The following is a 22,505-nucleotide window of genomic DNA, read 5'->3' as shown; positions in this document are numbered from 1 at the left end:
TTATTTAATTAAATCCGTTTACAAGTCATAACAATAAATTGATTGGCCTGTTTAAAATATTTTTAGATTTAAAAATTAAACTTATAAGTTAAAAGAAAAAGACAAATTGAAAAAAATAATTTATCATTTTAGTACTAATTGTATAAGCTTTAGTATATTATTTTTATTTAATTTTAAAACTTTATCACATAAAGTATCTAATTATTTCTTTTAATATTTTTGGAAAGTAAGGTCTTAATTTAGGAAGAGAAATTATAAAATCTCATTAATTAGCTTAATTCCCAAATACTAAAAATGAACGAAATTGGGCTTGATTGTGAAGGGAAAATCGGGAGTAAGGGCCTGGAAAGTACAGTAAGAGAGCGACGTGTCGCTAACCGATTGGACAAATGATTTTGGTCTTCCAAAGCTATCCAATCAGGTTCAAGCATTGCCCCATTTTTAAAATGGAAAACTATTAAAAAAAAAATAGAAATAGCAGAGTCCCCAAGTCGAGATAAAGTCTCTTTTACGTTACTGGTTTCAGTGTCGCATTTTCTCTCCGTTTCGACTGCGGAAAAGCCCAATAACTTTAACTCTCGCTCCGATCCCGTCCGTTCGGTGAGTTCAGATGGCAGGAGGTCGATGGATTAGGCCTGAGGTGCGTTGAGATCCTTGTATTATCGGCCAGATTGCATCTTCCTGTCCGTTATTGATTCTTGTTTGACTTGGTTCCTTGTATTTGTATGGGTATAGGACTAATAATGTAGAGTTGGATAGATCTTAATGATGCTATCTGCGTGTGTGAGTGCATCTGTAGGTGTATCCTCTGTTCGCCGCCGTTGGAGTTGCCGTTGGAATCTGTGGGTTGCAGCTGGTACGCAACATCTGCATCAACCCTGAAGTCAGGTCTCTCTGCCACTCTCTCGCTAATTATATAAAGATTAACAGCTGATTTTTCCAAATATATTTTCTTAAGCCTTTTAATTATTGATGCTGATGCAATTTTGCTTAGATGGAACTCCATCCTGATTTTGATTATTGAAGTTCTTGTGAGGTGTTGGGAAGCAAGATTGTCATCTTTTACCCTCTGGATCCGGGGAAATTAATAGAAAGTAAGAAAGAGAAAAAAAATTATGTTGTTTGGATAGGTTTTTAGAAGAGAAGAGTAATATAATTTCTAGGACTATTACCCTTATAATCTAAAAATGGGCGTTAAAGAATTCTCATACAAATTGTTATTATTATTATTATTATTATTGTTATTATTTAAGGGATTGGGGTACGGACCGAAGTAATATGCTTTTTAACAACTGGTTGAAGTCAGGCTAGGCCTCATACAAATTATTATTATTCTCTTTTAAGGATTGAGAAATGTAATTTTATTTTTTTTTCTCCTTATTTTTCTTTTCTATTTGTTCTCCAAACAAGAATTTTAAGAAATATCTTCTTCCCTCAATCCAAACATAGCATTAGGATTTCTTTTATTTTTGTTATGTTGCAGCGAACAAGAAAAGGGTGTCGCCTTGTGGGCAGAATATGTGCAGAACCTCCTTATCACTTGTGTCTTGTTTACTATTTCAGCAAAGCATAACTATCGTTGATACTAGAGTTTGTGTGTCAGCGTCTTGCGTGATTCTAAAATGAATTGCAAGTTTTTCTTTTTTAGTTTACATCTTTAACAAAAGGGAATTTTCCAAGTGAGTTCGGTTCCAATATTTCACTGTGTCTATTGTTAGATTCTGGGAAGGGTTGGATGAAAAAAAACCCGTCTCGGTTAGGCTTGCTAAATTTCTGCAAACGGATTGGAAATTGGAAGATTGCTAAATTGACTGATTGAATCATCATTGTCATTTGTGGTTTGGTTCCCCTCGAAACAGGGTTAACAAGCAGGGAAGGGCTGCTGGAGTTTTGGAGAACTTTGCAGAGGGAGAAAAGTATGCTGAACATGGTCTAAGGAAGTTTGTCCGGAAGAGGGCCCCTGAAATTATGCCATCCGTCAATAGCTTCTTCACAGATCCAAAGTGAAGTAACGGGCGCTCTATTTCAAGTTCTACAAAAAATGTTGAAACTTGAATCCAATGTCTTCATGTTATTGTGGCTGTTTGAGTGTTTGTGATATAAAGTTTGTGTAACGTTTGGATCTTCTGCATGTGTATGAACTAAAATAAAGGTGGGATTGGTTACAATGACCTTAAAACTCGTTTTACCTGGAAAGAATTGAGACTTCATCATCGTTATCATCCCTGACGCTATTATATTGATTTTGATTTTATGTGAAGATTTCATTATTATATATTGCATATTGCAATGGGGTGCAGTAATGAGGCAAATGGGTAGTCCTTTATTATTATTATTTTTTCACCTTTGAACATTAAACGGTGGATTGGGCAGGATTCGACAAACTTGCACCGCATCCTGTTTTTACAGAATAATACTGCAAATGGGCGTGTGAAACCCACGAAATAAAGTTGATAAACCCCCGGTGAGAGTTTCCATTTGGGGTGAAAGTGCCTGCGGAGCATTTTTATTGGCTGAAGGTGAATAGTGCACATCTGAAAAATTTCAGTTCGAGGTTAGAGTAGAATCAAATTACAGTCGATGTGTGGCAGGGGGATCCATTTTCAACTGCCACGAGAACCTTTCACATAAAGCCGAGTTAATCTCTTCTTAACTTGCAAACGGCCCCCTCCATTATGATTTCATCAATCATCATGCGGAATAAGAATTTTTAAATTTTATCATTGGGTTGAAATTGCTATAAACTGGAGAAGCTTTGTAGAGACAATCCATCCATAATATTTTAAGGCCTGAAGATTTTGCAAAAGAACTCAAGCTAGAAAAAATCACAATTGCAATGAGATCTCTCTTAGCTGTTAGACTACTATTAGTTTACTGTTCTTCTGAATTACCTGCACTAACCACTTCCTTGACTCTGGGCACAACACATTTCTAAGAGTGTTGCAGAGATCTATCTAGTTCTTGTCATCGAAAGGACTGGGTTGCCACTCCCATTGCACTTCAAGACCCAATACTTGCCCCTCCGGGGAAGAAAATAAGATTAATCAAAGTCTTGACTCTTGCATATCATTTGAGAAACGTGAATGCTTCATTTCACTCAAAACTAATACAACAGGGAAGTTCTCTCTTTTGGTATGGATATCTTGCTGACCATTGCCCATGAAGCTTCAGCAGCATTACAAGAGGGCGGCGACATTGACATTGCAAAGTTAAGAGTACAACATTGACATTGGCTCATGAATGATAGCCATGTATTCTAGAAATTACCATGCCACATTCAGACAAATTTACTGCTCTCATAACAGCATTCTTTTTTCTTAAAAGGAGAGTAACAACAGAAGAAGACAACACCTATGAAACATTAAACTACAGACACATATTTAGGTATCACAATTTGACAAATTACAAAAACTTCATCATAGCTGATTTTGATGAGCATGAAATGAGACAAGGGAGACATACTATATAGAATTTGAATTCAGGGATGAAAATGCTCAATATCCATTAAAGGAAAACTGGATTCTGATGTTCTCATTCCTCGAAGCATACTCTTCGCTGTTTCCTTCTCCTGAAACCATAAACAGATAAACCAAAGAGAATGAACCTAATTTACATTTATAAATTGGAACTTATGGAATGGATCTCAATTTTTTAATTCAATTCATAGATATTAGATCATAGAAACTCACTGGACCAGTATAATCGAGAAGGCGGGTACAATACACCTCTGCTTCTTCAAATCTCTTCTGCTCTCTGCAGTGTTGGGCAAGAAACAGCAAAGCTTCAACCATATTTGGTCCTTCTCTCTCTTCAGCTTCCATCCTCTCCAAGTCCTTCTTGTAGTAAAGTGCTGCCTCTTCAGAACGTCCAAGCTCAGCATGGAGCTTGGCTAACTGGTGTAGGGCAATTGCCTCTCTGTCATTACAACTTGCAGCCCTCCTGTAACACTTGATTGCCTCCTCAAGCATGTGAAGCTGATCAGTTTCATAACACTGAGCCATGGCAATCCACAGCCGAGAATCATTTGACTGCAAGAAAACAGACTTCTTAAAATAGTGAAGCGCATAGAAGGGCATGCCCATCATCTCATATGCTTGTCCCAGCCCATACCAAGCTCGATAATCGCGAGGATTGATGTCAACAGCCCGTCGATAGGCATCAATAGCAGCTGGAGTGTTTTTCATCTCAACATACTCATGACCCATAAGAGTCCAGGCAGATAAATAATTTTTGTTCAACTTGAGTGCCCTCCTAAAGTACACAACAGATTTCTCATGCTGCCCCTTTAAACTGTAATAATTTCCAATGATGCAACAGGATTCAGGTCTGTATTTATCAGTCATAAATACCCTGTGCGCAAGGTAACTAAGGGCAGAGAAACACTCCTTTGCATAGAGCACATTGGAATACATGTCCACATCTTCAACTCGATACGGGTCATTCCTCAATAGTTCCTCAAATATTACTTCAACTTGTTCAAATTCTCTTAAACAGTACTGCGCCTTTGCAATTTGGGCCTGTATGTAGTTACTGAAACTGAAAGTGCTTTGTAAGTACTCATATCTAGTGAGGGATTCATTGTGCATCCGTAGTTCTTGATAAGCACTGGCAAGAAAGAAATCCTTCATCCAATGGTTACTGAGTGTAAGACCATTCAATATCTCAACTGTAGTGCACATAGACTGCAGCTCTGACCAAGCACTCCAATTCCAAGGGTAGCTATTCACAGATTCCGTAAGAACTGTGCGAGCAAGATTCTGATTGCCTTTCTCTTTAAGAACAAGACCATACAAGTACAAGCCAAAGGGATCAATGGTGCCATTCTTGCGGAGTATTGACAACTCTCTCTCAAGAGATGCTACCTCGCGGTTCACAGTATCACTCTTACCTAAGGGCCCTTCAAGTTCTATCATCTCCTCTTCTTTCCGCTTTTCTCCAGCCTTACAAAATGAAAGGGTAAAACAAAGTTCAGAATAACTATAGCATAACATTAACTTAATTAGTTAATTTGGGATTGATATCATATAAATTGGTTATACAAATGAAATGCCAAAGAAATGTCCATGTGTCTTTTGAGAGTTGCATCCTAGGTTGTCGATCTTAGACTGAATGCAACTACAAGTCTGCAACTGGAATAAGCAAATGTTTACAAATACTTGCAAAAATTCTAACACAATTAAAATGATCTAAAAGCAATTCAAGCAAGAGACTTCTTCTCCCAACCTACTACTTTTGCAAAGCAATTGAATGTCGAATGAAGTGATGATAAAATTCTCACGTTTCTTACTTTTGGAATATTTTTAGCATGAACCAGCAGAATAAACCTAACAGAAGAAGAAAATAACATGAAACTTACATACGCTTAAGAAATAAAATGGGAAAATTTCCCAGAGATACAAAGTTCGGTCTTCCACAGAGAAAAAACACTTCAGAATTTAGATTAGGTTCAGCAGTTAGCAGTTAGTTTCTGTTATTTTGTGTTTTTTACTTGATTTATGTAATACACTCTCCAATAAAATACTTAAAAATCAGAAGCAGATTAATCATGAGAATCTTCCCTTAGTCAACATCGTGCACCCAACTCAGCTAACAATGAATGACCCAGCCCCCTCAAGGAGTTTCACAATGAAGTTAGCTAAGAGATTCAAAATTATTAAAATTTTTAGTTTGAGACCGGTGGTAGATCTAGATTCCTCATTCATGGCACAAATGAGGACAATAGTTTGTTTAGAGGTGCCTGACGACAATTACTTCTATTTCCGGTTGCTAAACCATATAAACTCAGATAACTTCATTCTACTTGAGAGGTTTCAAGCCTAATGTATAGATCTTTCTTGATGCTCTTGTTATGTCCCTTCTGCAGAGAAGTAACAAAATAATGTGATACTAACAACATTAGTTCTGTTTTAGGTTCAAAGAACGCTTAAATGCACATAAAAAAGTATAAAAATCTCCACAGCATAAAGACAGCCCCTGCCCTTCTCCCATAAGACACCTGTTTAATTCTGATTCTCAACGGTCCAACACTTGCCTCACTACATGTTTTTAGTTGGCTAATAACAACCATTAGGTTAAACACCACATGAAACTTTCCTTTGATTGCTTGTACCTAATTAATAGAATACAAACTAAAGCATTGAGTCCCATGACTCCATATGAAGTAGAATTGCATTCTGCAATTCTAATTATATTGTGTTTACTAGTGGAAGATATATGCACTTTTGATGGGCAATTTAAACCAATCAATCTACTAGAACTTGTTGGAGAAAAGCTACAGCTGTACTTATGTCCCTATACCTACAGCTCTGTCATCACAGAAACAAAATAATTTTTTTTTTAATGAAAAATAAGATAAACTGAGATACATGACATGTAGATGAGAGTGCAACAGACCAGATAAAGAGCATAACATCTCAGGAATGTGGCCTTCTTTCCAGTTTGATCTCGGAGCACATGTGCAGCCCTTCTATACTCCCGGCAATCGAAGTATGACTTTGCCAGAAGGTAAAAGTCATTGTCCACTACCTCATCTTCCTCCATCACAGGAGTAGAAACATATGATACCCCAGCTGGTGGTGTAGAAGTGATATCATTGGTGCGGAATCTCCTGCGAATGCTTGAGCTTCCTCGCTGGAATCTGGTATTTGAAGGAGTGAATTTTGCAGGGTCCTGGTCGATTCCCACCAGCTGCTCTGCTGCCCTGAAAACCACTAAGGATAAACAAAATGGAATTGGGTTCCGAAAGAAATTTGATAAACTGCTTTATTTTTTTTGAAAACTGAAGGTCTTCTTGTATTCTAAATTGATTTGTGCATTAACAATTGAAAGTTTACTAAATTGAGCGTGAGGCAATGTTTAGGATAGTTACAGTTGAACATGATTGTAAATGAAGGTAAAAAGACTGCTTCCAAAATTACCAATCTTTTTTTCTGTGAACTCATTCAATACCAAAATGAAGATCCAACAATGAGAGAGAGACACACACAGAGAGAGATTCCAAAACAAGTAAAAAAAGATCAGAGATGATATAAATCAGCAATTTTATTTTAGGTATTGCATAAGCAGAAACATGGAAGTACTTCTACCAAAATGAGCACAGATTTCTGTTTCTATAACAAGAACAGAAGTTCCAAAAAGAAAAATGCAAGCAGACACTGAATAAAAGTTCATCATTATATGCAAAGAAGAGCAAAAAAGAGAATGCAAATTTGGGTTTAGGGTTGTAGAGAGGGAGAGGGTACCATTTGGAGGCAGAGTAAAGACAACGATCGCTGAGTTGGCGAATCGCAGTTCGAAGCTCGTTTCTGCAACTCTCTCTTGAACTCATCGAGTTCTATATCTCTAGTTGCTTTTACTTCAATTGAAAATGAGGCTGGCGCTCTTGTTTGACAGTGTGAGCATGTACCGCTCCTGCACTCTTGATTATAAAAATCAAAATAAATTGGGGGAAATATTAGGCGCCCAGGGCACAGGTTTTTTGAAGGAGAAAGCAGACACCGAGATCTCCGTTCATGGACTTAAACAAAGACAGAGCCCAATTCAAAAAAGCCCAGAGGATACCATAACATAGTTTGAACTCGGGCTTTTTGCAAAATTAGGCTCGAGTGAATATAATTTTGCCGATTTGGAATCGACTAAAATTTATTTACCGATTTGGACAGGCGAAAAGAGGATCTGGCATCTTTTTGACAGGCGCCAGATCCGACCGCTTCTCAAAGAGGCGCCTGGCGCCTCGGATCGCTTGTTTTCTTTTTTTTTTTTGAAATTGTGAGCTGGCGTCAGTTCGCATCAGGCCACAATTTAGTTTTTTATTTTTAATTATTAATATATTATAATTAAATATTTATATTATATTAATTTAATAATTAAATATATATAAGAGTATTAAATTAAATAATTAATAAAAAAATTAATTAATTAATTAATATGAATATTTAAAATTATAAAATTAAATTTATTTTTTATTGTATTTTTATTTAAAATTATAAAATAAAATTATACTGTTTAATAAAAAATAAATAAATAAAATAATTAATATGAATATCTAAACTTATAAAAATTAAATTTACTTTTTATTCGACTGTTATTTAGAATTATAGAATAAAATTATGTTGTGATTAAATGTTACATGATCACCTAATTATTTATAATTTATCAAAGATAATAAATTTAATTAAATATTTTAACAGCAAGATAATATAATAATTTTAAATATTTTATATAAATTATTTATAATTTATTAAAAAAATAAATAAATTAAGTAATTAATTCAATTAAATAATTTTATATAAATTTAATAACAGATTAATATTATAATTCTAAATATTTTTATGTGGATTTCTTTATTATTAACTTTTATAATATTCTTATATATTAAAAATATTTTTATAAAATATAATAACTATTTATAACTGGTTTTAGTATTTTGCAGAGTTATAAAATAATATTAAATGTGTACGAAATTACCGGTACTCTTTAATTACAGAATTACTGTATTAATTTATTAAAATAATAAAAAAATTTATTATTGGATAAATGTATACCATAAAAAATTTAATAAAATAATCTTGTATACGATAATATTATATTGTAAATATTTTTTATGTGCAGTCTTTTATTATTAAACTCTTATATATTAAAAATATTTTTATAAAATATAATAATTATTTTTAATTTCTCTTAATACTTTGGAGAGTTATTTAATAATATTATCATATGATTAAACGTATATAAAATTACTCATACTATTTAATCACAGTATTAATACATTAATTTATTATTATCACTATATAAATATATATTATACTATAAATTATTTTTATATATTCAATTACAATCGAATTATTTTTATATATCTAATTACAATAAAATTAAACTTTAATATTATATAATATCAGTAATTTTTTATTTAAAAATTAATAATAAAATCTATTAAATATTACAATATTAAAATTATAAAAAAAATTATTATTATAAAAATATAATATTTTTAAATTAATATAATATAAATATTTAATTATAATATATTAATAATTAAAAATAAAACGCGTCAGACCATAATTGAAAAAAAAAGAAAATAAGTTTTCTGAGGAGTCAGGTGACTCTTTGAGAATCGGTTGAACTTGACGCCTGTCAAAGAGACGCCAAATTTTTTTTTTTATCTATCATAGGCGAATTCCAAAAATTTTAGCCGACTTTAAATCGATAAAATTATATTCACCCGAACCTAATTTTGCAAAAAAATCCTTTGAATTTGGAAAAAGCAATTTTCTCTCCCTTCGAAAGTTAAAATTGCGATCTTTCTCACTGAACTCGCAAAATGTGACCCAAAATGCTTACTGGGTTGCTCAGACGTAACTACTCTCACCTCCGTCTCCATCCCCCAAAACACAGCAACTTCACCACCACCACCGCCACCGCCACACAGCCGCTGGAAGCTACAACTATAGTCACCCTCGTTCTCAATTCATCAAACCCGCAAACTTTAGCCCAGTCTCTTCACTCATCCACCATCCAATGGACACCGCAGTTAGTCAATGCAGTCCTTAAACATCTTTGGAACCACGGGCCCAAGGCCCTTCATTTCTTCAACCTCCTTTCCCACCATCCTTCCTACACCCACCACGCTTCCTCCTTCGATCACGCCATCGACATATCTGCTCGCCTCCGTGATTACCGCACCCTCTGGGCCCTCGTTTCTCGCATGCGTTCCCGCCGCCTTGGACCCTCCCCGAAAACCTTCGCAATTATCGCCGAAAGGTATGCTGCCGCGGGAAAAGCCCATAGGGCAGTGAAAGTTTTCATGTCTATGCATGAATACGGATGTTTTCAAGATCTTTCTTCATTTAATACGATTCTTGATGTATTGTGTAAGTCGAAACGAGTTGAAATGGCTTATAATTTGTTTAAGGCTTTAAGGGGTAGGTTTAAGGCTGATTGTGTTAGTTATAATATAATTGTTAATGGCTGGTGTTTGATTAAGAGGACACCAAAAGCCTTGGAGGTGTTGAAGGAGATGGTGGAGAGAGGGTTAACACCAAATTTGACTACTTACAATATAATGCTTAAAGGATATTTCAGAGCTGGTCAAATTAATGAAGCTTGGGATTTTTTCTTGGAAATGAAGAAGAGGAACTGTGAGATTGATGTTGTTACTTACACTAGTGTGATTCATGGGCTTGGTGTTGCAGGTGAGATTAAGAGAGCCCGAAAGGTTTTTGATCAGATGGTGAAGCAAGGGGTGCTCCCTTCTGTTCCCACTTACAACGCTTTGATTCAGGTCCTATGTAAGAAGGATAGTGTAGATAATGCTTTATTGGTTTTCGAGGAGATGGTGAAAATGGGTTATGTCCCGAACTCAACCACTTATAACTTGGTGATCAGAGGATTATGTCATGCAGGTGAAATGCAGAGGGCATTAGCATTTATGGGGAGAATGAAAGATGATGAATGTGAGATAAATGTTCAAACATACAATATTTTGATTAGGTACTTCTGTGATTCAGGAGAGATTGAGAAGGGGTTGGATTTATTTCAGGAGATGGGCACTGGAGGTTGCTTGCCAAATTTGGATACATACAATATACTAATAGGGGCAATGTTTGTAAGGAAAAAATCAGATGATCTCTTGGTGGCAGGGAAGTTATTGGTTGAGATGGTTGATAGAGGATTTCTGCCTCGAAAAATTACTTTCAATCGGGTTCTTGATGGGCTTCTGTTAACTGGTAACCAAGGCTTTGCTAAAGAAATTCTGCGTTTACAGAGTAGATGTGGCCGTCTTCCTAGTAAAATTAAATTATGAAGCCTCTCAGAATTCAGATTTGCTCCTAAAATGTGGATCTTGTTACATGACCTTTTCTAATTGTAAGGTAACCATGCTACTGCACTATGCTAGTTGACAATGCTGCTGACTGCTGTTAGCCACTGCTCTGATATTGCAGTGAAATTAAGAAGTTAGGAGAGTATTTATTCAGGGGTAAAGGAGGCAATGTTCCTTCAATTTGCAAGTTGTATTGCTTTTATACAACCTCTTTGCACAGAACTATGCATCGGGAATGCTACATTTTATCCCAGTGGGACATGAAAAGTTGAAAGAGGTTGTCCCTCATGTGATTGCTTTCAATTTGGAGATGGCCTGACTGTGCCCTTCAGTGAAATGGGAGGGCAGTTGAACCTCTGTTACCTGAAAATCTTGGCTGGGGAATTTTTTTTCTGTGAAGCTATGGATGTATTCAAACCTTTTTTGTCATATACTGAAATTTCTTTTTCTTCTAGTGCATTTTCATTTAATGGAAAACTACAATGGACATTATTCTTGTATTGGCTTGGGATTTCTTAACCTTGTTTCTCGAAGCAAGATTAGGAGGGCAATCGCTTTTATCGCAAACTGGCATAGTACCATTGGAAAAAGAAAATCTCATTTGGTTTTACTATTGTGGAGAGGAGATAAGTTTGCTTCTGAGTGATGATGGCTTGTTCAGGTCTTTTATTACTGGGGTTTATAAAATGCGATCTCCCCCGGTGTTTATGCTGAACTTCAGCTTTCTATGCCAAGACATTGGATATTTGAAGGTTAAACATATATCTTCAGTTATAATGTAACTTAATCTGATGATTATGTGTCATGGTGCCTTCTCTTGTTACTGCTTTTCAGAAAATCTTGATAATTTCCTGAACAAAGAGATCCCAAGCACCTGGAAATGGATATCACACTTCACATGTCATGTAAGTTTAAATGATGTTTTTAGTGTGGAAAAGGCAAGTTGGCATGAATGCAACAGATCTTATAAACTGATGTCTTGCTGGAAATGAAATAGTTCATAAACACACACATCAATAACTTATTTGAATGATAGTAACTGTAAATACATTCACTTGAACTAGGGGATTATAACTGCTATTGGACTCAATAGCTGGGAAATATGCTAAAATTGTCAGTACGACAAACCATCAAAATGTGACATGTGCAATATGTGATCACATTAACAATATTGTTGGTGCTACAGTAGTGTGAGAGTGTGGATGTGCCATTTCCTTTATGCTTTTGAGCAAGCCTTAGCTGCAGGTTTCTCCTTCAAAATGCAAGTGAGAAGTTGGCAAATCATATCTTAGCACCTGAAGCTGAAGGTGGTGGAATTGATCAGAAATAAGGGCTGACCACTAGGTGCTTTGTACTTGAGAAATTGATTGTTTGATGATGTATTACCATTTTAAGGATATTGAAGATGAAAAAGATTGAATTCTAATTTTGGATTTTAGTTTTAGTATTACTATTCATATTAAATTTGCACCTGCAATTTTGGGTTTTTTTCTATTTTTTCTTGGAAATGGCATTCTCTTTTCTTGTTTGGATGAGACAAAATTAGAATGAATTATTTCTCCTTTTTATAATTTCTTTTTTTTTTTTGAAAAAAATTAATGCGGAATTGTGGTTAGGATGTTTGAAATTGCTTTTTTTTTTTATTTTTTATTTTTAAAAAAAGGTAAGATACTATGTGCAAATGTTATTCTGAAATTTTTATAATTAAAATATTGCAAATTAAATATTTAAATTTAAAGTTGCTAATAATATTTTTTTTCAATAACAATTGAAAAAGAACAGAGGGTATTTTTATCCATAAACTAATATCTACATTCAATCAGATATTTTAATTCAATTTGGGCATTAACAATTTAAAATGAGCTTAAGATTAAAAAAATAGGGAGCTTTGGCTTTATTTTGGAAATAAGGGAGAGCGGGGCAAAGAAGTAATTTGGATGGGGATCAGAGGCGCGTTCTGGTAATTCAAATTCCCGCTAAACTCTCCCAATGATTCCAAGTTTTAGTAACCCAAACGGATCCCTCCTCTTTGAAAATTGATACCGCGCCATTAATCATCAAACTCAATCCTCTTGCTCTCTCTCTCTCTCTGTTTTAACGGTCTTTTGCTGCACAGCACAATCACTACACACTCTCTCTTTTAGAATCCCTCCAATCCCATTTCTCAATTCTACGGTCCTTGCGCTTCCTTCAGATCTCATCCCTTTCAAAAATCATGCCTTTATCATCTGGCGAGGCGCCGGAATCCTCTTGTCATCACGCCCCCTACAGCAGAAAACAGAAATCTCTCGGTCTCCTTTGCTCTAAGTACTATTTCTCTCTCTCTCTCTCTCTCTCTCTCTCTCTCTCTCTCTTTCTGTGAGTGTGCGTATATAATTTTGCTGCTGCATTTTCCTTAATTGCTCCCCTGCTCCTTGCAGTTTCTTGAGCTTTTACGATAGAGGCGGTGTTGAAATCATTGGGCTCGATGATGCTGCCTCTAAATTAGGTCCTTCTTTTTCTTGTTTTCTGTGATACTACTTCTTATTGATTTTACGTTAGTGATCTGATTGTAGATGGGATTTTAACTTCAATTGTTTTGAGATCTGCAGGCGTTGAGAGACGGCGGATCTATGACGTTGTCAATGTTTTAGAGAGCGTTGGGGTAATTCTTTCTACTTTTATTCGCCATTTGTAGTTTTGGTTTGCATGTACCTTTTTCTCATTTGGGACTTGATGGCTTTTAGGTTCTTGCAAGAAAAGCAAAGAATAAGTATACATGGAAAGGATTTGCGGCAATCCCTAAAGCCCTTCAGGAGTTGAAGGTATTAGAGGAGTTTTTCCTTCTGTAACTTTCATTTGTTCTGTGAAGGTTGATTGACAAGTGTTTCCAATGCCGTTGAATTTGAAAATAGCACTGATTTGGCTCGTTTATTGTATAATAGGAAGACGGTTTAAGGGAGAATTTAAGCAGTTTTGGTAAGCAGCAGAGCAGCAATTGTGAGAAAGTAAGTAATTAGAGTTTTTTGTATGTGGGTGTGAAACTTGCAGTGATTTTGAAGGCATGATTCCGATTTTATTTTCCTTCTGCATAGGTGTCGGATTATGAAAATGATTATGAAGATGAGTGTGATTCCAATCCTAACACAGGAAGCCAGAATGATAATTCCATTCCCAGTGGCATTGTCAAATCAACGGCAGCACCGAGATATGGTAAATGGCTTTCTACTAGGGCGGTTATTCATCTGGCTTTTGTATTCAATCACCTGCACATGTATTTTATATATCTCGCCCATGATTTAGTTATAAAATGTAGATGAGGCTTAGCTTAATCACTTTTGTCTAGACTAGGTAAAAAAATCCATTTAGCTTTTATCACAGTTGTGCAGATTAAACACTGTGAATTGGATCATTAAAGAAGTGGCAGTGATTATCAGTTGTCTATTGGATTTTCCTAGCTGCTTTTCATGGCATTTTATGACCAAGCTCGATTGTTTACAGATAATAGAAAAGAAAAATCTCTGGGACTTCTCACACGGAATTTTGTCAAGCTCTTTGTTTGCTCTAAAGTGAGTAGGAACTTGAGTGTGTTGATTCTTCATTGATTTTTTGTCAGAAAATATCTGTTTATTTGGTACTTACCACTAATTTATTTTCAGGCAGATCTAATCTCCCTTGATGAAGCTGCAAAACTATTGTTCGGGGATGCTCACAATTTGTCAATAATGAGAAGTAATTATCTCAATTTTGGTTTTTCTTTAATCTGAAATTAGTTTTGTTTTGCTGATGATCTCCATATGCCTGCAGCAAAAGTAAGACGGCTCTATGACATTGCAAATGTGTTGTCTTCCTTGGAACTTATTGAAAAGGTGTGGCAAACGCTTATCTAAATATTAAATGAATCAATCATAATTAAAATTCCTTTAGTCTCTAAGTTTCAATAATGATATGCAGACTCATACAGCAGAAGCCAGGAAACCAGCATTCAAGTGGTTGGGTTGGAGAGGAAAACCTGAGAGTGGATCTGGTGATGCTTTGACCGAGTCAAGGAAAAGAAAATTTGGAGCTGATGTTACTAATATTTGTTTCAAAAGAAGTCAAGTAGATTCTTCAGCTGATGGAGATAGAAACGACAATTTAAAATTGCCAAACCAAATAAAAGTTGAGAATGTAGTAACAATGGCTGATAGAAGCACTTCGGGTCAGGATTCCTCAAAGAGTTACCACTTTGGCCCTTTTGCTCCTGTTACAGTGGCCAAAGTTGGTGGTTCTGATAATAAAGTGACTCAAACTCATGACTGGGATAGTCTTGAGTCTACTTACCGTCCTCGATATCACAACGAAGGTATATAACCTAACTCAGTAGCCTTGTGTCCTCCCCCATGGCTCTATATTTTGTAATCATATTGGTAAATTTTGTCCCATGTAATTGAAAGTGAGATTGAACATACTTGAACAATGTCATTGCTTATTTACGTCATCCAGTTGCATATTCATCCGTACACTCTTTACCTATAGCTTTCAGTATTGCGATTGCATTGACCCGTTAACATCCACCAAAGCTTGCAAACTGAGAGCAATATTTCATGTTACTGTAGCGACCCATCTTTTAAGTTGACCTAGAAATACTCATCTGAGATAATCTGTCATTTGGTTTTATTTTCAAGGTTTTGCAGTAGAACATGTGTTATATCAATATTAAGCTGATTTTACTGCTAATTTTTGTAGCCTTGAGAGAACTTTTTGCTCATTACATGGAAGCATGGAAATCATGGTGCACTGAAGTGCTGGCAAGAAAGCAATACAAGTCTTCTGATGCTTCACCTCTCTGCATTTTAATGGACTCCAAATGATTTGGACAGCTTCGTAATCCCTTTTACTCTTTTAAGTACTTCCAAGTTCAACGGGGAAAAGGAAGAGATGAGGTCTAAGGTTGGATCCAAATGCTCTATTCCCAAACTGATTTACGCCTATTCTCCGGATATTTTATTTGAATGTTCGGATTTTACACATTTCCTGTGTGCAGCACTTGATTACACGCATATTTTATTCAATGTCTACCGGCTAATGTATTCAAGCAAGTAAAGAATATTAATAAAACGTGTCATTTGGCTTGCCACGTTAAATTGAATTGAAATGTAAAACTGTGCGAAGGTTTTAAATAAAAATGAAATTTAAAAATTCAAATTCACTTGATCTGTGAGTATCCTACAAGAAGATTTTTAAATATTTGACAAGCGACATGTCACAGCAAACTATCAATTTTCTTTATTACAATTTCTGGATGTCAATTTACAAATTGGCAAAACAAGTCCAAAAACAAAATATTGCATCAAATTATATCACTGCACAGAGAGAGAGAGAGAGAGCTGCCGAAAGGATGTGGGGCTATCCAGGTCCATTATAAGATTATTTCCTCCTGAACACTAACATTAAGTGTCTTGTTTGGAAGAACAATGCTGTTAAGCACCACGACTTCATCTTCAACACTAACAGCTTCACCTGGACCAAAGTAAATAACATGAGATTCTGCAAACCTGGAACTTCTCTAGCTAGGAAGGAAAACAACTGCAAGTGAAAAGAGGATTTCCGAATCTAGAAAATACCAAGGATTGTAATCCCAAGTTTGGCATTGAAATCTCCTGCAGCCTGTCACCAGAGTTTATTCAACTTAACAGACCAAAAAGCTACCATGTGTTACTGGTAAACGCATGCAGACTATAACAAATAATAGCACAATTATATATATATTTTTTTTATAAAAAAAAAGAAACTGAGTAATGTATATCAAGTTACGATATCAAAGAACAATAGAAAATCAACAAAAGTAGGGAAATCACCTAACTTTTAGACCAATGGTAATCTGAAACTAGCTTAATATTACAATTGTGATTCTGATATTCACCATCACTATTTGTGGCATGGATGTTGAGAAACATCCTTCCATGTGATTTACCCTTCCCAATGTCAAATGATGCACTCAAGGAAGTCGAGGAGAATCAGTTTAGTTATATTGATTTAGTTTTTAATCTTAACATTAGGAAGCTAATATTTCTCTTAATTAGAAAATATTAGCAGTACTTTTATTATCAGGAATTCTATTATTATTTGGAAAATAGGGGTTTATTTTATTTAGGGTTTCTCGTCCTAATATTAAAAGGATTAAAAACACTCTAAATATAGGCTTTGGTCCTCTACATATTTTAATAGATTAAATTTTGATGATTGACAATTGATAATAACATTATTATTAAGAATTCTTTTCTCACCCCTTTAATCCCTATTGTCCTATGGCTCTACATCATGATCCTTTGTTCTGACATTGTCATGAGTAAGAATTTACAGAAGTAGCATATATGATGCTCAACAGTCAATCACTGAGAGTCGAAGGTACCACAAGAAAGCTAACTTGCCTGGACCCTGGCCCATCTCCCAATGGATGACTTCCATCCCACAATTGAATGAATAACAACTGCATTTTCCTGGGAAATGAGAAAAAACACGCGGTCAAGTTTGTGATGAGCTTTTGTGCATTCCACCCAAACTCCTATATTTCTTTGTGTAACAATACATAAAATCCAACTCTAGAACACTTTAAACCCATTAATTCAGTCCCTACCATGACTTGAACATCATCTAGGATGATACAACTGATGAGCCTTGCACCTGGTCCTATACGGGCATTAGCAGATATCGAGACATTGGGACCAATCTGTTTCATCAAATTCCAGAAACTCAATATCACAGATGAAGTAGAAAGGCGGAAAAGGAAAATTAAATTTCCATGTCATTTGCCTTTAATTTTTTTACTTTCACAATGATACAAAATAAAAACTGAACCAACACATTCTGAAATTTGCAAGGTGGTCTAGAGGTATGTATGGGCACCTGATTCTCCTAAACATCCATTCAACAGGTTGGATTGCAACCATAAGAATAAGGCCCAACTACACATTACGCTAAACAGATTGCATTAACCAGCAATAGTTCACTCATTCTGCACCTCTAAATCAAACATCAGAAACACGTTGGACAACTTACCTTAGCAGTCGGATGAACTTTTGCTGATGGATGGATATAAACATCACCAACGATGGTGGCACTCTTTGAGCCATCTCCAATAGCCAAAAGATGTGGGGAGGTGTGCCGGAATTGAGCAAGATACAAGGCAGAACATTTTACGGACATTCTGCAAGTATTGGTTTGGGAAAAGGTCACATGAGTGCTCTAAAGTGAAAAACAAGATTAAAACTACCATGTAAAATAGTTTGGCATACCCGGGAGTTTTAATTTGCTCCCAGAAATCCATGGTTTCATATGTATATAGCTGCTTTTTCCCTGCAAGTGGTGACAGGATATCTTGATCCAGTCTCACAAAATCTGTGGGAAGAATCCTGTTGAAGAATAAGAAGTTGAACAGTGGGTTCTATTAATTCCAAAAGTGAGTAATTGCAATACTACTAGGCTCCATTTGGATAAATGACAATTTAGAATAAGGTGGTATTTGTTTATAATTGTCACTTGAAATACAAATTCAGATCCACCTCCATTTCAAATGTCTATGAAAATGAACTCTGATAGACATTTGAATTAGAAAGGAAAATAAAAATCTTAAGGATTTGGGTTAGCATCTGAATTTTTCCAAGCAAAATTGTAAATTTATGAGTTCATGTACATAATATATGAAGCTTTAAATTCATACTAACCCAATCAAAGCCTACATCCCAGTTGGATACAAGAGATACATCTAATTGAAGTTTCTTATAGTTAAAATATGGTTGCTATTTAATCTTTCTAATTGGAAAGATCTTGTCAAAAGTAATGACAAAATACATAATTCTGTTGAGTACAATCATTACCTTGCTTGATACAAATATTAAAATTCTCCCACTTTAGCAGCAAAAGTAATTAACCATGAAACTGAAAATAGAGATATAGGAACAAAGGCAAAATGCATAATGTCGCATAAGCTACACCTAACTGGCCGATGTTTTCAAGATTAAATATACTAATAATTTATCAGCTTAGAGGCATCAATTCCATAAAGATGAAAAGGTATCATGGAATTGGCATACCTTGTGGCTGATTGTAGCGCTTCAAAGCTGGAAAGACGTCTGAGATTAGCTGCAAAAAGGTAAACAGAATTTGATTGCATGCCAGGGATTCTAACAATATAAATAGCTACAAGAAATGTTATAAATGTACAAATAAAATTCAATTCAACAACAAATACTTAGTTGATGCATATTTTAGACTGAAAAATCAAAACCTAGTTTAAAAATTTAAACCAATAAATAATTAAGAAACAGTCCATGCAAGAAACCATAAGAATTTGGTTCAAACCAAAAAAGAAAACGAATGAATTGATTTAATCCAGAAATTTGATTTGGCTTTCTCAGTAATTGATTGGGTTTTTACTTGAGAAATGTATCTATCCAATTCAGTTTCATTTTCTGAGGAAAAAAAATCAGTAGAACCAAACTAAACTGAATAATTTAATCATTTAACTAATTGTTATTAGGTCTATAATAAGAGTTAAATATGAATTATAACTGAAATTAGGTATGAAAGCTCAAAACAGGCCCAATATGAAGATCAAACCAAATCTGAAACAATTTGGTTTGGTTTGATGTGCTATTTATTTTAGTTTACTCGGTTTTTCAATTTTCCAGACTGAACAAACTGAGAAACTGATGCTTACCTCTAATCTACTCTTGTGTGCTTTGATCTGCTATAAATTTTGGTTTACTTGTTTTTAAGTTTTCCTGTCTGAATCAAACTGGACTGACTGATACTCAACCCTAATCTATGCTTGTGTGCTACACTATTCGAGGTATATCACTTCTTTTCTCATCATTATCATTTTAGCTTAGCATGTATCACTAACCTCTATCTTTCCATTGAGAATAAACACCCCGGATGGCTGTAAATATATCTGGTGTAAAAACATATACGCCACAATTTATCAGGTCGCTAACCTGCATGCAGCATAACATGGAGAAAGGTTAGAGATAAAGCAAGGGAGGGAAGAATTGAGGATAATTTAAGGTAGTGAATATTAGAAATGCTACAGATTGTTATTTATTTTTTCCCCCAAAAAGAAGGAAAAAAGAGAATCAAAAGTAATAGTTGTGTCAAGATAGTTACTTCTCAAATAGCAGATATTTGTAGAGAAAAGCTGACCTTTTTGAAACATAATATGACATACTGTCTTGATTGACTTTACTTTAAAGCAAAAGGAAAAATTTTATAAATCATTTCTCAGAAAGCAAAAGTAAAAAGGTTGTATCAAATGGACTCTTCTAAGCAATAGCAAAAGCTTGACATCGTGCTAAATTTCAAAAGAATCTCCAAGTGGTACATACAAAAGTTTCAGGTTTCTCTGTGTAATGCAACAATTCTTTGGTGTCTGGATCAGCTACCAATTCACCAAACTGACTGGCTGACTCAGCAGAAACCTGCAAGGAAAAAGATAATGCAGCCAAAACATGCAGATACAGACAATTATGCCACCGGAAGACAATACCTCAAACAGATTTTCCTACATCAAAAATTTTACATTCGACTAACCTTGATTACAAGAATGGTTCCCATGCCACCATATCTTCTATGAGCCTCTGCAGAAGTTAAAGGAAAATAGAAATTAAGATTTCTGCCAGAAAAATGTAAACTAAAAATAATGAACTTGCAATGTAGAAGCCGTTTTCTCAATTCAACCATAAGCACAACAAAAATATCACAACCTCAGGAAAAAAAATTGCCTCATCAAAAGTGCCTGATATTTCTAAGAATAATTAAACAAATCATGAAATCAATTCAAGAATTGAAGGAGATTTTATTGACAGAAGAAGGTGATTACCAAGCATTTCTGGGAGTGGGAAACTGCAGCAAACATCACAATTCAACAAGAAGATATGAGACTGCAAAAGGATGATCAAGCATCACTGTTCATGTGCAAAGTAAACATTGTCTAATTCTTATCTCCAGAACATGTTAATTCATGTATGTTCGATAACGTCAGAGATGAAGATGCATAAGGGAACATTAAAAAGAAAAATCTGAGGTTAAGATGAAAACCGGACTGTCTTCCATGATTATGTCTCTGAAGTTATAAAGCCCACCAGCTGATCCATGAGGCTTGTCTTCCCTCAAATATCTAGAAGCAAAGATTAGTAAGCAGCAAAGCTTGGGAAATAAAATAACTGATAAAGTAAATCATCAAAGTGAATTACCTCACAGGGACTTTAAGCTCATTTGAGATTGATGAAACATATAATGCGAATTCCCGTTCCTCATAGAAACCAATAAGATAGATCTGTGCTAAGTTTGGAATCTGAAACAGAAAAGATTCAATCTCAAAATTTGGTGGGAATGAAAATTCGACAAAAGAGTGTTAAGTGTCTGAAACAAGGAATTAACAAACTGATGATTGGATATCCCGAAATTTCTACATTTGGTATTTAATGACAGATTAAGATACCCTTTTGCAAGCAGATATTGGATGATGAACCATTGGTTTTCCCGCTAAAGGAAAAAGAGGCTTGGCGACATTCAAAGACAATGGCCGGAATCGAGTCCCTGGAAAGGTATCCCATCGCAGTTCTCAAAAGAATTAGACAATTATTGACAAATTGCATAAAATGGGATAGCAATATTTGGAATTTAAAAAAAAAAGAGCGAGAAAGAAAAAAAATTTCAAAACGCAGAAACAAAGTTGAAGAAGCTAAACAACTTTTGATCCGAAACGGGAATGCAGAACCGAGAATTTCTAAACAACAATAGCATATTTTAGCTAAGAATTTCGAGCAAAGCTATACCTTTAGTGGGTCCACCGACCATGATCACAGCTACAACCTTCTCTCCAGAACTACCCATCTCCAATGAACACAAACCCAGATCTCCAATTCCCGAGTTACGAATAATGTCCCTTTATTTATGAATAACAGAGGCTCAAATGTTCAAAGCACTAACCGCTCAGTTGTACAACATAATGTCTTACCGTCCAATTCATTGTTCACTATAAGCCAAATTAGCTCAATTTAGATCCAAACATCTGCACTTTTGGCTAGTAGTTAACTCTCTTTTTGTGTGTGTGTGTGTGTGTGTGTGAGAGAGAGAGAGAGAGAGAGAGAGAGAGAGAGAGAAGGGGGGAGCTAGAGAAGGGGTTGGTCAAACAAATGGGATAATAGACAAGGGGATATTGAAGATCTACTAAAGGTGTCGGTAGTGAAAATGAAGGAAATTGTATTGCAGAGATGAAGACCAGAAGCCACTCGATAGCGATAAGTACGCTGATACGGCCAGAGTAGAGAAGTTTTATTTATTTATTTGAGAAGAGAAGTTTCTCTGTTATTTCCAAGGGACCCGAACTCGTAGTCGTGTGGCTGGTTTGGTTACTTTAGGTAGGAGAGAGAGAGAGAGAGAGAGAGAGAGAGAGAGGGATTTCAGACATCAGTACCAGAATCAGTTGGACCTTTTGGCGGGTCCCGACAACCGGTGACCCCCATCGACCATTTTATCTTAACCCACAAGGATATTCTTTACTCCTAATCAATCTTTTTTGTTTTTAGAAATACTCCTAATCAATCTTAAGTAAAAAGATTTGGAAAAAAAAAAAATATCGTTGGATCTTGGAACTACCGGCTGTCCGGCTCCCTAAAATAAATAAAACAAATGAGAAAGAAAAATTAGAGATAAAAAAGTTTTC

The 22,505-nt window shown here is 35.2% G+C and overlaps 5 protein-coding genes across 9 annotated transcripts; 3 read left to right on the top strand and 2 right to left on the bottom strand.

Moving 5' to 3' along the window:
• The first annotated feature begins 448 nt into the window (after positions 1–448).
• Positions 449–2,275, top strand: LOC110599609. Its single transcript, XM_021736071.2, has 3 exons — positions 449–640; positions 800–888; positions 1,860–2,275. The coding sequence occupies exons 1-3, from the start codon at positions 611–613 to the stop codon at positions 2,005–2,007; spliced, it is 267 nt and encodes an 88-aa protein (XP_021591763.1). The 5' UTR covers positions 449–610; the 3' UTR covers positions 2,008–2,275.
• An 891-nt stretch (positions 2,276–3,166) lies between these two features.
• LOC110599608 (anaphase-promoting complex subunit 8) lies at positions 3,167–7,461 on the bottom strand. 2 transcript variants are annotated; one of them, XM_021736068.2, is made up of 4 exons: positions 7,242–7,461; positions 6,394–6,700; positions 3,690–4,940; positions 3,167–3,568 (listed from the first exon to the last, which is right to left on the bottom strand). In XM_021736068.2, the coding sequence occupies exons 1-4, from the start codon at positions 7,325–7,327 to the stop codon at positions 3,479–3,481; spliced, it is 1,734 nt and encodes a 577-aa protein (XP_021591760.1). In that variant the 5' UTR covers positions 7,328–7,461; the 3' UTR covers positions 3,167–3,478. The 2 variants fall into 2 exon arrangements, with proteins under 2 accessions (XP_021591760.1, XP_021591762.1); XM_021736070.2 differs by having other exon boundaries at positions 6,394–6,710; positions 7,242–7,420.
• A 1,770-nt stretch (positions 7,462–9,231) lies between these two features.
• Positions 9,232–11,273, top strand: LOC110631411 (pentatricopeptide repeat-containing protein At1g74900, mitochondrial). The gene has a single exon (XM_021779236.2). The coding sequence runs from the start codon at positions 9,332–9,334 to the stop codon at positions 10,799–10,801; it is 1,470 nt and encodes a 489-aa protein (XP_021634928.1). The 5' UTR covers positions 9,232–9,331; the 3' UTR covers positions 10,802–11,273.
• Positions 11,274–11,433: 160 nt separating this feature from the next.
• On the top strand, positions 11,434–15,824 carry LOC110631413 (E2F transcription factor-like E2FE). 3 transcript variants are annotated; one of them, XM_043950326.1, is made up of 13 exons: positions 11,434–11,571; positions 11,654–11,724; positions 13,014–13,126; positions 13,240–13,307; positions 13,411–13,463; positions 13,546–13,623; positions 13,744–13,806; positions 13,894–14,011; positions 14,300–14,367; positions 14,458–14,530; positions 14,606–14,667; positions 14,753–15,143; positions 15,527–15,824. In XM_043950326.1, exons 1-13 carry the CDS (start codon positions 11,547–11,549, stop codon positions 15,649–15,651), a joined length of 1,308 nt encoding a protein of 435 aa, XP_043806261.1. In that variant the 5' UTR covers positions 11,434–11,546; the 3' UTR covers positions 15,652–15,824. The 3 variants fall into 3 exon arrangements, with proteins under 3 accessions (XP_043806261.1, XP_021634929.1, XP_021634930.1); XM_021779237.2 differs by having other exon boundaries at positions 11,456–11,724; XM_021779238.2 differs by lacking the exons at positions 11,434–11,571; positions 11,654–11,724 and adding an exon at positions 11,731–12,163.
• A 217-nt stretch (positions 15,825–16,041) lies between these two features.
• LOC110631414 (mannose-1-phosphate guanyltransferase alpha) lies at positions 16,042–22,368 on the bottom strand. 2 transcript variants are annotated; one of them, XM_021779240.2, is made up of 15 exons: positions 21,616–22,368; positions 21,279–21,376; positions 21,031–21,131; positions 20,876–20,954; positions 20,658–20,718; positions 20,369–20,415; positions 20,164–20,256; positions 19,686–19,776; positions 18,874–18,922; positions 18,076–18,192; positions 17,840–17,987; positions 17,418–17,510; positions 17,212–17,280; positions 16,405–16,447; positions 16,042–16,300 (listed from the first exon to the last, which is right to left on the bottom strand). In XM_021779240.2, exons 1-15 carry the CDS (start codon positions 21,671–21,673, stop codon positions 16,200–16,202), a joined length of 1,248 nt encoding a protein of 415 aa, XP_021634932.1. In that variant the 5' UTR covers positions 21,674–22,368; the 3' UTR covers positions 16,042–16,199. The 2 variants fall into 2 exon arrangements, 1 of the variants encoding a protein (XP_021634932.1); XR_002490511.2 differs by having other exon boundaries at positions 16,217–16,300; positions 17,193–17,280.
• Between the last annotated feature and the right edge of the window lie 137 nt (positions 22,369–22,505).

The sequence above is a fragment of the Manihot esculenta genome, chromosome 14 (assembly GCF_001659605.2).
Source record: "Manihot esculenta cultivar AM560-2 chromosome 14, M.esculenta_v8, whole genome shotgun sequence".
In the NCBI taxonomy this organism is placed as follows: Eukaryota; Viridiplantae; Streptophyta; class Magnoliopsida; order Malpighiales; family Euphorbiaceae; genus Manihot; species Manihot esculenta.
This window is presented reverse-complemented; position numbering and strand designations above follow the sequence as displayed.

What these genes read in the sequence shown, in the direction of transcription:
- LOC110599609 (XM_021736071.2), top strand. Translation starts at nt 611, where the DNA reads ATGGCAGGAGGTCGATGGATTAGGCCTGAG. An exon ending in GTCGATGGATTAGGCCTGAG is followed by an intron (nt 641 to 799) that starts GTGCGTTGAGAT and finishes GTGCATCTGTAG; the next exon opens with GTGTATCCTCTGTTCGCCGC. An exon ending in TGCATCAACCCTGAAGTCAG is followed by an intron (nt 889 to 1,859) that starts GTCTCTCTGCCA and finishes CCCTCGAAACAG; the next exon opens with GGTTAACAAGCAGGGAAGGG.
- LOC110599608 (XM_021736068.2), bottom strand. Translation starts at nt 7,327, where the DNA reads ATGAGTTCAAGAGAGAGTTGCAGAAACGAGCTTCGAACTGCGATTCGC. An exon ending in CTTTACTCTGCCTCCAAATG is followed by an intron (nt 6,701 to 7,241) that starts GTACCCTCTCCC and finishes AGTGGTTTTCAG; the next exon opens with GGCAGCAGAGCAGCTGGTGG. An exon ending in TTCTCGATTATACTGGTCCA is followed by an intron (nt 3,569 to 3,689) that starts GTGAGTTTCTAT and finishes TTATGGTTTCAG; the next exon opens with GAGAAGGAAACAGCGAAGAG.
- LOC110631411 (XM_021779236.2), top strand. Translation starts at nt 9,332, where the DNA reads ATGCTTACTGGGTTGCTCAGACGTAACTACTCTCACCTCCGTCTCCAT.
- LOC110631413 (XM_021779237.2), top strand. Translation starts at nt 11,611, where the DNA reads ATGATTATGTGTCATGGTGCCTTCTCTTGTTACTGCTTTTCAGAAAAT. An exon ending in ATGTTTTAGAGAGCGTTGGG is followed by an intron (nt 13,464 to 13,545) that starts GTAATTCTTTCT and finishes GATGGCTTTTAG; the next exon opens with GTTCTTGCAAGAAAAGCAAA. An exon ending in AGCTCTTTGTTTGCTCTAAA is followed by an intron (nt 14,368 to 14,457) that starts GTGAGTAGGAAC and finishes ATTTATTTTCAG; the next exon opens with GCAGATCTAATCTCCCTTGA.
- LOC110631414 (XM_021779240.2), bottom strand. Translation starts at nt 21,673, where the DNA reads ATGGGTAGTTCTGGAGAGAAGGTTGTAGCTGTGATCATGGTCGGTGGA. An exon ending in CCCACTCCCAGAAATGCTTG is followed by an intron (nt 20,416 to 20,657) that starts GTAATCACCTTC and finishes TAACTTCTGCAG; the next exon opens with AGGCTCATAGAAGATATGGT. An exon ending in TAGATGATGTTCAAGTCATG is followed by an intron (nt 17,281 to 17,417) that starts GTAGGGACTGAA and finishes CTCATTTCCCAG; the next exon opens with GAAAATGCAGTTGTTATTCA.